Source organism: Pteropus vampyrus, unplaced genomic scaffold (assembly GCF_000151845.1).
Source record: "Pteropus vampyrus isolate Shadow unplaced genomic scaffold, Pvam_2.0 Scaffold125, whole genome shotgun sequence".
NCBI lineage: Eukaryota > Metazoa > Chordata > Mammalia > Chiroptera > Pteropodidae > Pteropus > Pteropus vampyrus.
Window position 1 is genome coordinate 181,067 of NW_011888906.1, and position 12,397 is coordinate 193,463.

The 12,397-nt window shown below is 46.8% G+C and overlaps 1 protein-coding gene across 1 annotated transcript in view; it reads left to right on the forward strand.

Annotated features, from left to right (window-relative positions):
* The window catches only part of EPB41L1 (erythrocyte membrane protein band 4.1 like 1), a 54,267-nt gene that overhangs the window by 4,976 nt on the left and 36,894 nt on the right, over window positions 1-12,397 (forward strand). Inside the window, exons 4-9 of the mRNA XM_023534447.1 lie at window positions 2,610-2,685; window positions 5,149-5,367; window positions 8,020-8,107; window positions 8,701-8,853; window positions 10,087-10,184; window positions 10,464-10,639. Coding sequence (XP_023390215.1) covers window positions 2,610-2,685; window positions 5,149-5,367; window positions 8,020-8,107; window positions 8,701-8,853; window positions 10,087-10,184; window positions 10,464-10,639 — 810 coding nt within the window. The remainder of the gene's footprint in view (window positions 1-2,609; window positions 2,686-5,148; window positions 5,368-8,019; window positions 8,108-8,700; window positions 8,854-10,086; window positions 10,185-10,463; window positions 10,640-12,397) is intronic.

Consider the following 12,397-nt stretch of genomic DNA (forward strand, 5'->3'; position numbering starts at 1 on the left):
AGCCCTGGTTTCCCAGCACCATCCTACACTCTTTTCAAGGCCTGGGGTGAAGGCAGATGAGCAGGCTGACAACCTGTCCTTTGTGTTGGGGAGAGGTTAGGGTAGCCTTCAAATGCAGAAGGTGGAGGTAAGTGGCCTCAGCCAGGAGCCAAGCAGTAGGTGAAGACCTGGATCCTAGGCAACCCTCTCTCTTGCTTGGACTCTCTGGTCCCAGGGCTAAAAAGCTATAGTGGAGCCTGTTGCCATGACAGCAGGCAGCTGGGCCCAAGGATGCCTGCTGACTCTGTGGGATGGGGGGAGGGGGCTCGAGGAATTTTCCTGTAGCTCCTGTCAGTTGGAGACAAAGAGGCAGGCACACAGCACACGCCTCTAGAGCCGACAGGGTCCGATGCCTGGGCTTCAGGCTGTCCTTAGGAGCCTCAGCCTGGCTGGGAGGCCTGGTTCTCATGCCTAAAAGGATCAGAACACATGCAATGCATTGTATTTGAGAAGGACCAGGAGCTTGGTAAAGAGAGAAGCAGCTGTCAGCATTGTGGAGTCTCAGCTCCCTCCTCTGGGATGGGAGTCGGGAGCAGTGCTACCTCTCCTTCAATAGAGCCACAGTCTGTGTCCCCACCCCTGTAACTTTCACCCTTTCATTCCAGCTCTGTTTTATAGAACCCCCATGGAGCAATTTTTTTACTCTCTTTCTTTGAGACAGTCAAAGAAAGACTGAAGGAGACACCACAAGTTCTTGTGTCTTGGGCTTCAGAGTTGGCTATACTTCCTCCCAAATCTCTGTGCCCATCACCTAGGGCACTGGAAGCAACTCCCCCGCCTCTCTGCACTCTCGCTTCTCCTTGGCAAGTGGATTAGTGATTCCTGCCTTACAAGGTGGAGGTGACAGTTAAATGACGCATCTGTGGACAGTAGCTGTGGCACACAGTCGTTGCTTCCCTTAAGCAGTATGGCGTGATGGTTAAAAGGAGAGACAGTGAAGCCAGCCTGTCTGGATTTGATTCCTGACTCCATTATTACTTCTCATGTAATTTAACTGTCCTGTGCTACAGTCTCATCTGTAAAGTGGGAGTAATGACAATACTTACTGTTAGGGTTGTTGTAAGGATTAAATGAGTTATTATATATACAACACCTAAAACAGTACCTTCACAAGTAGTATCCAGTATGTATTAGTTGTTGCTGTTACTCATTATTGTCGTTGCTATTTCTGAGACAGGGACTGTTTCCCCTTGAGGCTGCTTTTTCCAAGGAGTCAGCTGTGGTCAGGAGCCTGGGTTCTGAGGTCAGATGACCAGAGGTTAGACCCATGTTTTCTACTGCTGACTAGCTGAGCGACCCTGGGAGATGGCTTAACCTCTCAAAATCATCATCTGTATAAAGGAAAGTCAACCTCAGGATCATTATGAAGGTTAAATTCCTCTACGTGCATGCAACGTTCTTAGCAAACCAAGGGACCAGCACTTAGTAAGTGTTGGAGACATGACACCTATACGGTGAAGATCATGATGACCACAGGGACGAGGATGGTAGTGACAGCATGGCCTCCCGCCCTTCATGACCATTGCTTAGCCCTGGATGGGCCTTGCTTTCTCACTTTGTCAGGGGCCTTTTTAGAGCATGAAGCTAGAAATATCCCGGTGGTGGTCTCACCATCGTTCGGGATTGTAGCCTTTCATCAGCACCTCCTCTCTGTCTCTTTCCCCATCTCCCCACCACCAAGAGTTTCTCCCTTTCTTAAGTGATCATCCCTTCTCTTGCCTTGCAGAGCTTGTTTCTAGCTACAACCCCAGGCTTTATTTCTCTCTGCCTTCTATATATGTACCATTAATTTTTCATATCTAAATATGGAGGTTAACATCCCTATGAAATGTTCTTTGTTGCTTTTAATCCATCATATTTGCCTTTTAGGTCTTATTTATAATCCAATTCTGTCATCTGAGATGGAGTTAAAATGGTATAGAGCAGAGTTTTTCAAAGTGTTTCAGGGAACATTAATCTGCCTTATAAAAAATGGATACAGCAGGTCAAATAAGTTTTAGAAACTCTTGATCACATGTCCCTTTTAAAGAGGTACAATTTACAATGGCAGAGTCAGGGCTGTGAGAAGTCCGAAACCTGTTTAATGTGATACTTTCTAGATTTCTTGTCTTCTCATTAACATCTTATGGCATAAACTTTGGTGTAGAGGAGCGAACATGGGCTCTGGAGCCAGGTGGCCTGAGTCTGAACGGCAGCATCGCCACTTCCTAGCTAGGTGATCTCGGGTTGGCCACTTGACTGACTGGGCCTCAGTGTCCTCATTTGCAAAATGGGGGTAATCATAGGGTTTACTCATAGGGTTGTTTTTGCAATGAAGCCATGTTTGTAAAGTAATTAACAGTGTGTCTGGCGTGCACCATTGGTTTCTTTTCTATCTTGTTCACAAATTTCTTAACCTGGGCCTCAGTTTTCTCAGCCGTCAAGTGGGAATAATGTTCCATACTCTCTGATTGGATTGTCTTGAGATTATAGATATGAGAAGACTTTGAAAATTGCTAATAGTATGTATGGTTCATCACCCACTGGGGTGATGGGGCCTTTCTGATCTTTCCCCTACCTTCTTCTCTTAGGCAGCCCCTGGAATTTTGCCTTCACAGTCAAATTCTACCCCCCTGATCCTGCTCAGCTGACAGAAGACATCACAAGGTGAGGGCTGTGGAGGGAAGGGGCAGGTGTGCTGGCCGTGGGAGACGTGGAGTGGTATGTGATGGAAGCTGCAAACTTAGATGCCTACTGAGGCCAGGCAGATGGCATAAACAAAGGAGGCTGGCTCAGTGCGAGAGAAAGTGACGCAAACACAGTGGTCGATGGCGGCTGGTTCTTGACTTCAGAGGAGAGGTGTTGCAGGGATCAGTGGGGGCCAATGTGAATTCAAGAGGACAGATGCCATCTAAAACAGTTCAGCGTGGGCAATCACGGCCACATGGGAATTGGGCCTGATCGTTGAAGTGGAGCTAGAGTTTTGAAAGTAAAAAACCACAATTTTTAAATGTTAGCAATTAATTCAGACTTTTAAAAAAAATGTGGTATGGGTCGTCTCTGGGTGGACCAGCCAAATACATCTGAAGATCTGATGCGCTGGGTCGACCACCAGTTTTCGACTTTGGGGATAAGGTGAGAGTTGAATGCAGATGCCTCTGCATGTGGGAATTTGGTCCTGTGTGCTGTTCTGTGCGCGCATCAGGTATGTGGGGGTCAGATGAGGCATGTGACCGCTTCCATGGGGGCAAGCCCGGCTGCTAGGGTGCACATGGATTACATGTGCCTCAAGGCCAGTGAACAATGTGCCTTGAAGACCGGAAGGAAGTGCAAAGCACCCTTCAGGATGAGAGCTTCAATGGGGCTCATCTTGCCTCTGTAAACCAGAATAGGGAGAGGCCTTTTTCTTTATCCAAATCCCTTCCATAGAGGTAGTCTCACTTCATGATATCCTGGGACTGTATCATTCAAGTGCTAGGCTCTTCATACCCACCAACAATAAGTGGGCTTGGGGTTATTCCTATAGGAGGGGAGGTGCTGAGACAGCCCCTCTCTCCCATTGGGTCCCTCCTTAATTCAGCTTCCTGTTTGCCAGGCAAGGGTCCAAGGTCAAGATGCCAACTTCGGCCTTGGGAGATAAGACAGTTGTCTCTGGAATAGATTGGGCAAAAGGCTTGGCCTCATTAGCCCGGAGGTTGGCTTGGAGCCAAGATTCAGCAGCAAGATAGGAGCTCCATTTCCAAGAGGGCCGAGAGCTTCAGACTAGCTCAGCTCCCATCCCTCTGGTCTTGCTCACTGGTGCCTCTCCTGTTTGTTCCAGTCCCTGGGCCTCAGGCTTCCAGGGACCCCAGGAGGGAAGTTAGCCTTACCCAGCATGGATGGCCCCAGGGGATGGGGCGATGTAGTCAAAAATATTCAGGCCCAAATAAACTGGTCAAAATGACAAATGGATTGAAATGAAATATTAGTTGGAGTGTTTGGCAGTGATTTCCAAATTTTTAGACTTGAACAAAATGCCCATATGTCCACCCTTGGTGCCTGTGATGTTTGAGTTGCCTGTGCCTTAACCCCGAGCACACACTGAGGCTGCATGTACTTTTTGCCAGAGCTTCCCTTCAGACTGCAAAATAATATCGCAAGCAGTAAATATTATATTAAGTAAAAGCCACTTAAAAGAAAAAGAAACAGGCAATTGAAAGAAAAATAGTGAAACACAGCAAAATGGACAAGGAAGCATCACTGGTCGAGAATGGACTGAAAAAATTTTTTAATACACTATAACCAAAAACGCAATAAAAATGGTTTTAAGTGGTTCTAAAAATTGTAAAATCATCCAAGTGTGCATAAAAGCCTAGTGGTTGGAAATGTTTTTTTTTTTTTTAAACCAATTTATTTTTAGACAATTCACTGAGACCTAGAGGCAAAATAAAAAGTGTTGAGAAAACACTGGCAGACGCGTCCGTCCGGGCTGTGGACGTGCTGTACAGAGGTTAAAATGAATGAGGTCAGGTCTCATGCGCTAACCTGGGAAGGGCTCCAAGGCGCATAGTTGGGTGTGAAAGAGCAGGCTGTAGAATCGGATGCAGGATTTGATACCATGTACATATCAGAAACACCCACGAATCAAAACCACATGCATTGCTATATGTCCATGGAGGAAAGAGGTCTAGAACGCCACAGATAACAGGGATGACCTCCTGGGGAGGAGAGTGGGCCTGAGGATAGACATCAAGAGGAAATTTAGGGTTACCTCTAAAGTTTACATTTTTTTCTGCAATAAGAATACATTCATTGTATAAACAAAAATATATGACATGTGGAAAAAAAACAGCCAAAGTCGTCCTATTTAGCTTGAAAATGAATTAGAAATTGAAAATGCTCCCACAGTAGGAAAAATCTCTCAAACTTAGCCATGAGCAAAAATGCTTAAAGTCATATGAGATGATGCAAAACCATCTCATCAGACACGCCCAAATTATTAATATGTGAAATGCCAGTGTCTAGAATTGTGCCTTTTCTACTGAGCTGAGGGTCGATCAGCTTCATTCTGATGGATCGGTGGGCAGTTGTGCCTGGGGGTACCTGGTGGGGGGAGTCCCTGTGCCCATGCCCACTCTCCCCTATCTCCAGATACTACCTGTGCCTGCAGCTGCGGGCGGACATCATCACAGGCCGGCTGCCTTGCTCCTTTGTCACGCATGCCCTGCTGGGCTCCTACGCTGTGCAGGCCGAGCTGGGCGACTATGATGCTGAGGAGCACGTGGGCAACTATGTCAGCGAGCTCCGCTTCGCCCCTAACCAGACCCGAGAGCTAGAGGAGAGGATCATGGAGCTGCACAAGACGTACAGGTGAGAGGGTCTCCGCCCGCGGCCTTCCCCGGATCCTGGGACCTTCCCCACTAGGCCCCCAAGATGCTGTGCTGTAAGTACCCCGCCTTGCTCTGCTGCTAATTTGAGATGCAAATCTGAGGGCAAATCATCTCATCAGACGGGAGTGATAGTAACTAGCTGTGTGACCTTAAATGACCTCTTGGGACCTCAGGTTCTAAGCTCCTATATGAGTGTGAGAATTCCCCATCCCTGGCTTCTGAGAATCAGTCTCTTTATCTGCCTACTGGAAATAATAATAATTATTATGTGTCCCTGGGTAGGCGTCCTGACGTCTTGATCGTGGCATACAGTTCGAGAGCATAAAGTTCTAAAGCTGGACTGCCTGGGTTCACCTTCTAGCTATGTCGTTGTTTTACCAGGAGATCTTGGACAGGTCGTTGCACATCCTTCTCCTTTAGTTTCCTCATCTGTTCAATGTGGGCACTAATAAAACCCCTTTCAGAGGGTTTTGGGGAGCATTAAATGGCACATATTAAGGACACACTTTGTGTTGGCTATTATTGTTGCTCTCTGTGCCTTCAGGGGTTGACTAGCTGATCATGCAGAGGAAAGCACCTTGTTCCAGGTATTAGGAGATAATTAACTAGATGCGCAGTTATGGATTGGCTATTTAACCTGTCAGCTCTGTTTTTCATTGGTATATGTACGGACTTCGATTATCAGTGTTTCTCAGCTACTGGTATTTAGGGCAAGGGATTCATTGTGCAAGATGTTTGGCATCCCTGGGCCCATAACACCCCCCAGTCACTAACAACCAAAATGCCTCTGCCCCAATTCCAAAAGCCCACCACCCTCTGGGAGGAAAACCTGGAACTAAATGGTCTCTAGGGTTCTTTCGAGCTAGAAGTGCTTTGGGCTCCAAGTCCAAGTGTGTTATGGGAACCCAATGTGGTCCACGATGTTGAAGTGCGTTATAAACTATAAAGTGCTGTGCATATGGGAGGGGGTATGGTGATGTTATCTCATTGCTAATGAGGATAGAAGGAATGAGGATAGTTGTGTCCTGGGGGCTGCATCAGGAGAGGAGACCAGGGCCAGATATGGAGGGGTCGTATATGTGGGGAAGCAAGTCTGCTGGGGTGTGATGGATGCTAGGTCCGGGTGGCAAATGAGTCTCCCTGAGACTTGCACGCCAACTCTTATTGGTTAGCAGTGGCTTTTGTCGTATTGTGTTGAGTAGGATATTCAAGCTGTACAGTTAGATAGCAGTGTCAGGCTTCCTAGCTCAGGACTAGGGAGTGATGGCCTGCTTGCCATCCCTTTGTCATCCCTTTTGTAGGTAATAAGATGTGTTAGGGATTTGCGTGAGTCAAAATACAGGCATACCTCGTTTTATTGCACTTCACAGATACTGCATTTTTTTTTCTACAAACTGAAGGTTAGACTCTCCACCAGCAAGATTATGACTTGCTGAAAGTCAGATGATGGTTAGTATTTTTGTAGCCATGCAGTATTTTTAATTAAGTTACATACAGTTTGCTATTTCACACTTAGTAGACTACAATATAGTGTAACCATAACTTTTATATGCACTGGAAAAACAAAAAATGTGTGTGACTTGCTTTATTGTGATATTCGCTTCATTGCAGTGGCCTGGAACTGAATCTGTAATATCTTGGAGGCAGCCTATGATTCAAAGAAAGAAGTTCAGATCCATGTGGGCTGGAGAAATGCTAATGGCCATCCTTTTAACTTTAACAGCTCTTTTGACTTAGAGCACATTGACAGCTAGTGTCCAGATGTCCCACATGATAGCTCACTGAGGTGGACAGAGCAGAACAAACCGAGGCCCAGAGGATCTGAGACAGATATAAGTGTAGCGGTTGGGAATACAAACTCTGGAGCCACATTGTCTGAATTCGAATCCTGACTTTGCTACTTAATAACTGTGCGTTCTTAGGCAAGTTATTCAACCTCTCTGTGACATAGCTTCTTATCTGTAAAATGGGAATAATGATACTTACTTTATAGAATTGTTTTGAGGATTCAGTGAGTTCAGACATGTGAAATGCTTGGAATGGTAACCACACATAGGACTCAATAAATGTTAGCTGCAACTAAGTGTACAATGTGTGGTTTCTTGACAGCCAAAGCAAAGAAAGAACTTGGATTACATAACTCTTATTTTCAGAAGGAAGAATGTACACCTGTTCCTCAGGGGAGATTAAATGGCTTCTGATATAATAATTTGAGATAAATATCTTATGTGGGTAGTAATTTAGAGGCCCCTGGGTGATTATAATGAACAAAGTCATCCATAGTGGCTTCGCAGTCATGGAGGAAAAGAATTTATAGCTCGCAATTAACTCACTGGCAGAATGAGGAAAAAATCCTGACTCCCAGTTCAGCCCTTGAGTGCTTCCTGGAAGAAACAAGATTGGACTTGAGCTTTGGCAGGAGACGGGGGTTTGGTGGACTGAAGTGGGGTATGGGAGTGCGCCATCCTGTGCTGAGAGCAGAGAGCAGGCACTGGGTGAGGCCCGGCCATATGCCCACTCCAGAACATTTGCCTTCCTAGAATCACAGGTTCTGATTGTGGCCACCTTCAGGTAGCAAGATTCAGGCCTGGGCCTTTCCCACAGACACCTGTGATCACTTTCTTTCCCGTAGGGGAATGACCCCAGGAGAAGCAGAAATTCACTTCCTGGAGAATGCCAAGAAGCTTTCCATGTACGGAGTAGACCTGCACCATGCTAAGGTACCACTGGGTCCAGAGGTCCCTCTAGCCTCTGAGGGTGCCCCCGATGATCTATCTGCCAGGTCTTTCTTGAGGGCTCAGTATGCCAGACCCTCTGTTCCTGACAACCTGAAGCCTTTTTATTCTCATTTCTCATTCTTTGAAGTTCCATAACCCTTTATTTTCCTATAATCTTTATCCTTTTCTCTTTGTATTATATTTATGAACCTGTTTGTGCCACTACTAGATTGGGAGCATCATGAGAGAAAGACAAGGCCTTAATTTATTTCTCTATCCCTGAGCATGTGGCACATGATCTAACACCAAATATGTATGATTAAATTAAATGTTTGCTGAGTGAATAAGTTCTTGAGTGATTAACAGAGAGGATGATAGAACAAGTGGATGGGTGAATAAGTGACAAAATGGAAGGGTGAATGACTGAATGACTATGTGAGGGATTGGTCAGTGGAACTCCAGCATGGAGGCTCTAAGTCCCCCTGCTCCTGAAGGCTCATTTATAAGCAGAGGTCAGGGAGGGATTTGGGGTGGGTGGCAGGCTGCCCCCAAGTGTGGCGTCCAAGCCTTCTGTTCCATGGTCCCTTCTCATGCAGGACTCTGAGGGCATTGACATTATGTTAGGAGTCTGTGCCAATGGTCTGCTTATCTACCGGGACCGGCTGAGAATCAACCGCTTTGCTTGGCCCAAGATTCTCAAGATCTCCTACAAGAGGAGTAACTTCTACATCAAGATCCGGCCTGGGGAGGTGAGTGCCTTAGGAACCCCTCCTCCTCACTGGAATTGACTAGAATGGAGAGGACCCTGGCAGCTGGGCCTGGGATATAGGGACAGGGATGCTGGGGTGCTGAGAAGGGGAACATCCCTATTCTGCTGGGGCTCTCTCCATAGACTTGACATCTTAGGTATGTGCCTGCCTGCACACACACACACACACACACACACACACACACACACACACGCGAGCACACATGTAAAGATAACCACATGCATTTAGGTTTCACAGATTGATGAATACATGTCCATATCCTTACATTTGCTTACATGTAGTACACAAACTAAGATACACATAGACATACCCGTGCCAACATGTATATGTCCAGCCTCCACATCTCACCCACCAAAAGGTCCATTTGGTTCTACCTCTAGAATAAATGTGAACCCATCTGCTTCTTCTCTTTCCACTACACCAGCTATCAGCTCTCATCTACATCTCTACAATATTCTTCGCGCTGGTCTCTCTGCCTCCATTGTCACTCCAGGCCGTTTTCCTCATAGCTGCTTAAGAGCTTAAAAGTCCTTTTCATCAGATCATGTCAGATATACACCCCCGCTCCTACTCCTTGCTTAAATCTTTTAAGTGCTCTCTTTAGCCTTGGGGCTCAAGTCCAACTCCTTCTGGCCACCTGCCTCTCTCACATATCTCTGCCCAACTGCTCCATACCCCTTTGGCCTTCTCTGAAATCCTTGAATAAGCAAGCTCTTTCTCGCCCTGGGCCCTTCGCTTTTGATCTTCCCTATACCTGAAATTCTCTTCCCTACCTTCTCAGATAGCTGGTTCCTTCCGCATCCTTCAGATCTCTGCTCAAAAATCACCTATTTAGAGGGCATTCCCCAATCACCCTTTCTAAAGTAGTAGCCGACCCCCTCGCTTACACAGGTATTCTCAGTCACATCACACATCTCAATTCATTCCCTTCATGACCTTTTCAGTATCTGAAATGATCTTGTTTACTTATTATCAGAGCACCCCCTCTCCCTAGAATCCTCTGTCTTGGTCACCATGGTGTCTCTGTTGCTTAGTACCAGACCTGTCACAGATGAAGAGCTTAATCCACCTTACTGAGTAAATGAATGAATAAACGAATGAATAAGCCAGAGTCACATATGCCAGAGAAGAGATTCAGGAAGGAAGAAAGGATGGACGGGTGGTAGAGTACGCCCAGGTCTTGCTTCTAACCTGCCCTACTTGGTGTTGTAGTATGAGCAGTTTGAGAGCACGATTGGCTTTAAGCTCCCAAACCACCGGTCGGCCAAGAGACTGTGGAAGGTCTGCATCGAGCACCACACGTTCTTCCGGTGAGCCTGACCCTGGGCTGCGGTAACTGGGGATGAGACAAAAGCCGTGAGTGTATGTGTGGGTGATGTCTGTGTTTTGTGAGCAGGGAGAGCAGGAGGAGGAACTTGTAGGGACCCTAGGAAAGGCCCTCCTCCTCTTTCCCAAGCCTCTCTCCTCCTGGACCACTTAGAGTTGTCATAGCTAGTGGGACAGTGGAATGAAAGGCCGACAGTGGTCCAGCCTTCGACCTGGCAATGCAGCTCTGATCCCCCCTCCTCACTTTCATCCCTCCACTGCAGGCTGGTATCCCCAGAACCCCCACCGAAGGGCTTCCTGGTGATGGGCTCCAAGTTCCGGTATAGTGGGAGGACCCAGGCACAGACTCGCCAGGCCAGCGCCCTCATCGACCGGCCTGCACCCTTCTTTGAGCGTTCCTCCAGCAAACGGTACACCATGTCCCGCAGCCTTGATGGAGGTATGCCCCAACCTGGAGGGGAGGCGGGGACATGCCAGGCTCTGCAGAATGAGCTGTGCAGGTGGTAGACACATCACAGGTTGATTCGCACCAGGCATGGTGGCCCAAGAGCACTGCTGCACTTGGGCAGCTCTCAGTGTGTTAGCTCCAACCTATGGCATTACTCCTGCTGTGATACTGTGACACTCTCTGGACTTCCCGAGACTTCCCGAGTAATGGCTTTTTGGGGTCCCTGGTTCAGGCATATGGTTTTCTGGGCCCCCTGCCTGAGATGCTTAGTAATTCACAGTTTGTCATACCAGGAGAATGATATATTGTGACTTTAATGTGGGACTGGTGATGCCTTACCTGACCAGAAGTGGAGGTGTTGTTCCCAGCCATTCTTTTGGTTCCATTGAACTGATCGCCATCTAACCACATGGCATTTTCCCCTGCCCCCATTCTTTTGAGGCTGACAAGTGCACTTAACATCAATGAGAATTGGCCCTACATTGTCCTTTATCAAGCAGACCAGGGCTTCTCATAAATGAGGTCCATGGACCACCTGCAACAGAATCACCCATGAGTTGTTAAACACGAAGATTCCCAGGCCCTGGCCCAGACCTACTAACTAAATTGGTGCCTCTCAGGGCCCAGGACTCTCCCCAGAGCCCTGTACCCCAGAATTTGTAGGAGAGGTTCAGAAGCCACATGGAGCACTAGGAGATTCAGAATTCAGCAGATCTGATTTCATATCTCAGGCTTGACACTCACCAGCCGCCCGTGGACACAGGACGTAGTCCACAAATAAAAGAATGAAAGCATAGGACGCCTTGAACAACTTAACTCCCCTGTACCTATTTCCTCTTCTACAGAATTAAGAATCCCTAACTTCACTATGTTATGGGGATAACTAAATGTGATAATGCCTCTATGACACCCAAAACAATTCATAGCACATAGTAGGACCTTAATAAATCATACCTAATAATAAATTATTGTTTATTGTAGCAATAATTTATTATTGTTTTTAAGCTTATAGAGGATGGCTTAAAGGTAGAAGGTGGGGACTTGGGTGGGGTAACAGTAGATACTCCCATTGGGGCAGGCCTCTAGGCAACTTAGTTCTGCTTAACAAATATTTTCCGAATGTTATAATAAATTTAGCTCTTTCCTTTGAGGAGCTCATAGCATAGTACGTTTGTAAGCATTCAATATGATTCAAGCAATGAGCGAAGCATGTAAAAAATAGAAAGTAGCCTTGAGGCAAGGGAGATTAATTCCGTCTAGGAGGGACAGACAGGTCTTTGCAAAGAGGGTGGCAACTGGATAGGGTTTTGAAGGATACCTAGGAGTTTCCCAGGTGGTGGTGAAGAGTCTGGTTTGGTATTTTTCTGAAGTATAAAGGTGAGACCTGTTCCAGGATTCCCTGGCCATGTTCAAAAGACATGCTGTTTTGCTGGGATCCATTTGGGGCTGAGGAAGCTCTATATTCTCCTTTAGTGGGCACAGAGCAGAGTGCTAAGGGAAAGGAGGGTATGTACTGTCCCTCTGTTCTTCCCTGCAGCTTTCATTACTATGCCAGGGGATAAACGAAGCCCAGATTGTGCAGGGCAGCAAAGATTGGCCCAGAGTTGGTGAGGCTCATCAAAAGGGGACTGGAAGCCTGGACTCTAAGCCAGTAGGCCTGGGTCCTTGTCGTGATTCACTGAAAGGTCTCAGAGTTTCAATTTATCCTTATAAAATGAGGATAATAATTCCCATTCTAGCCATCAACAC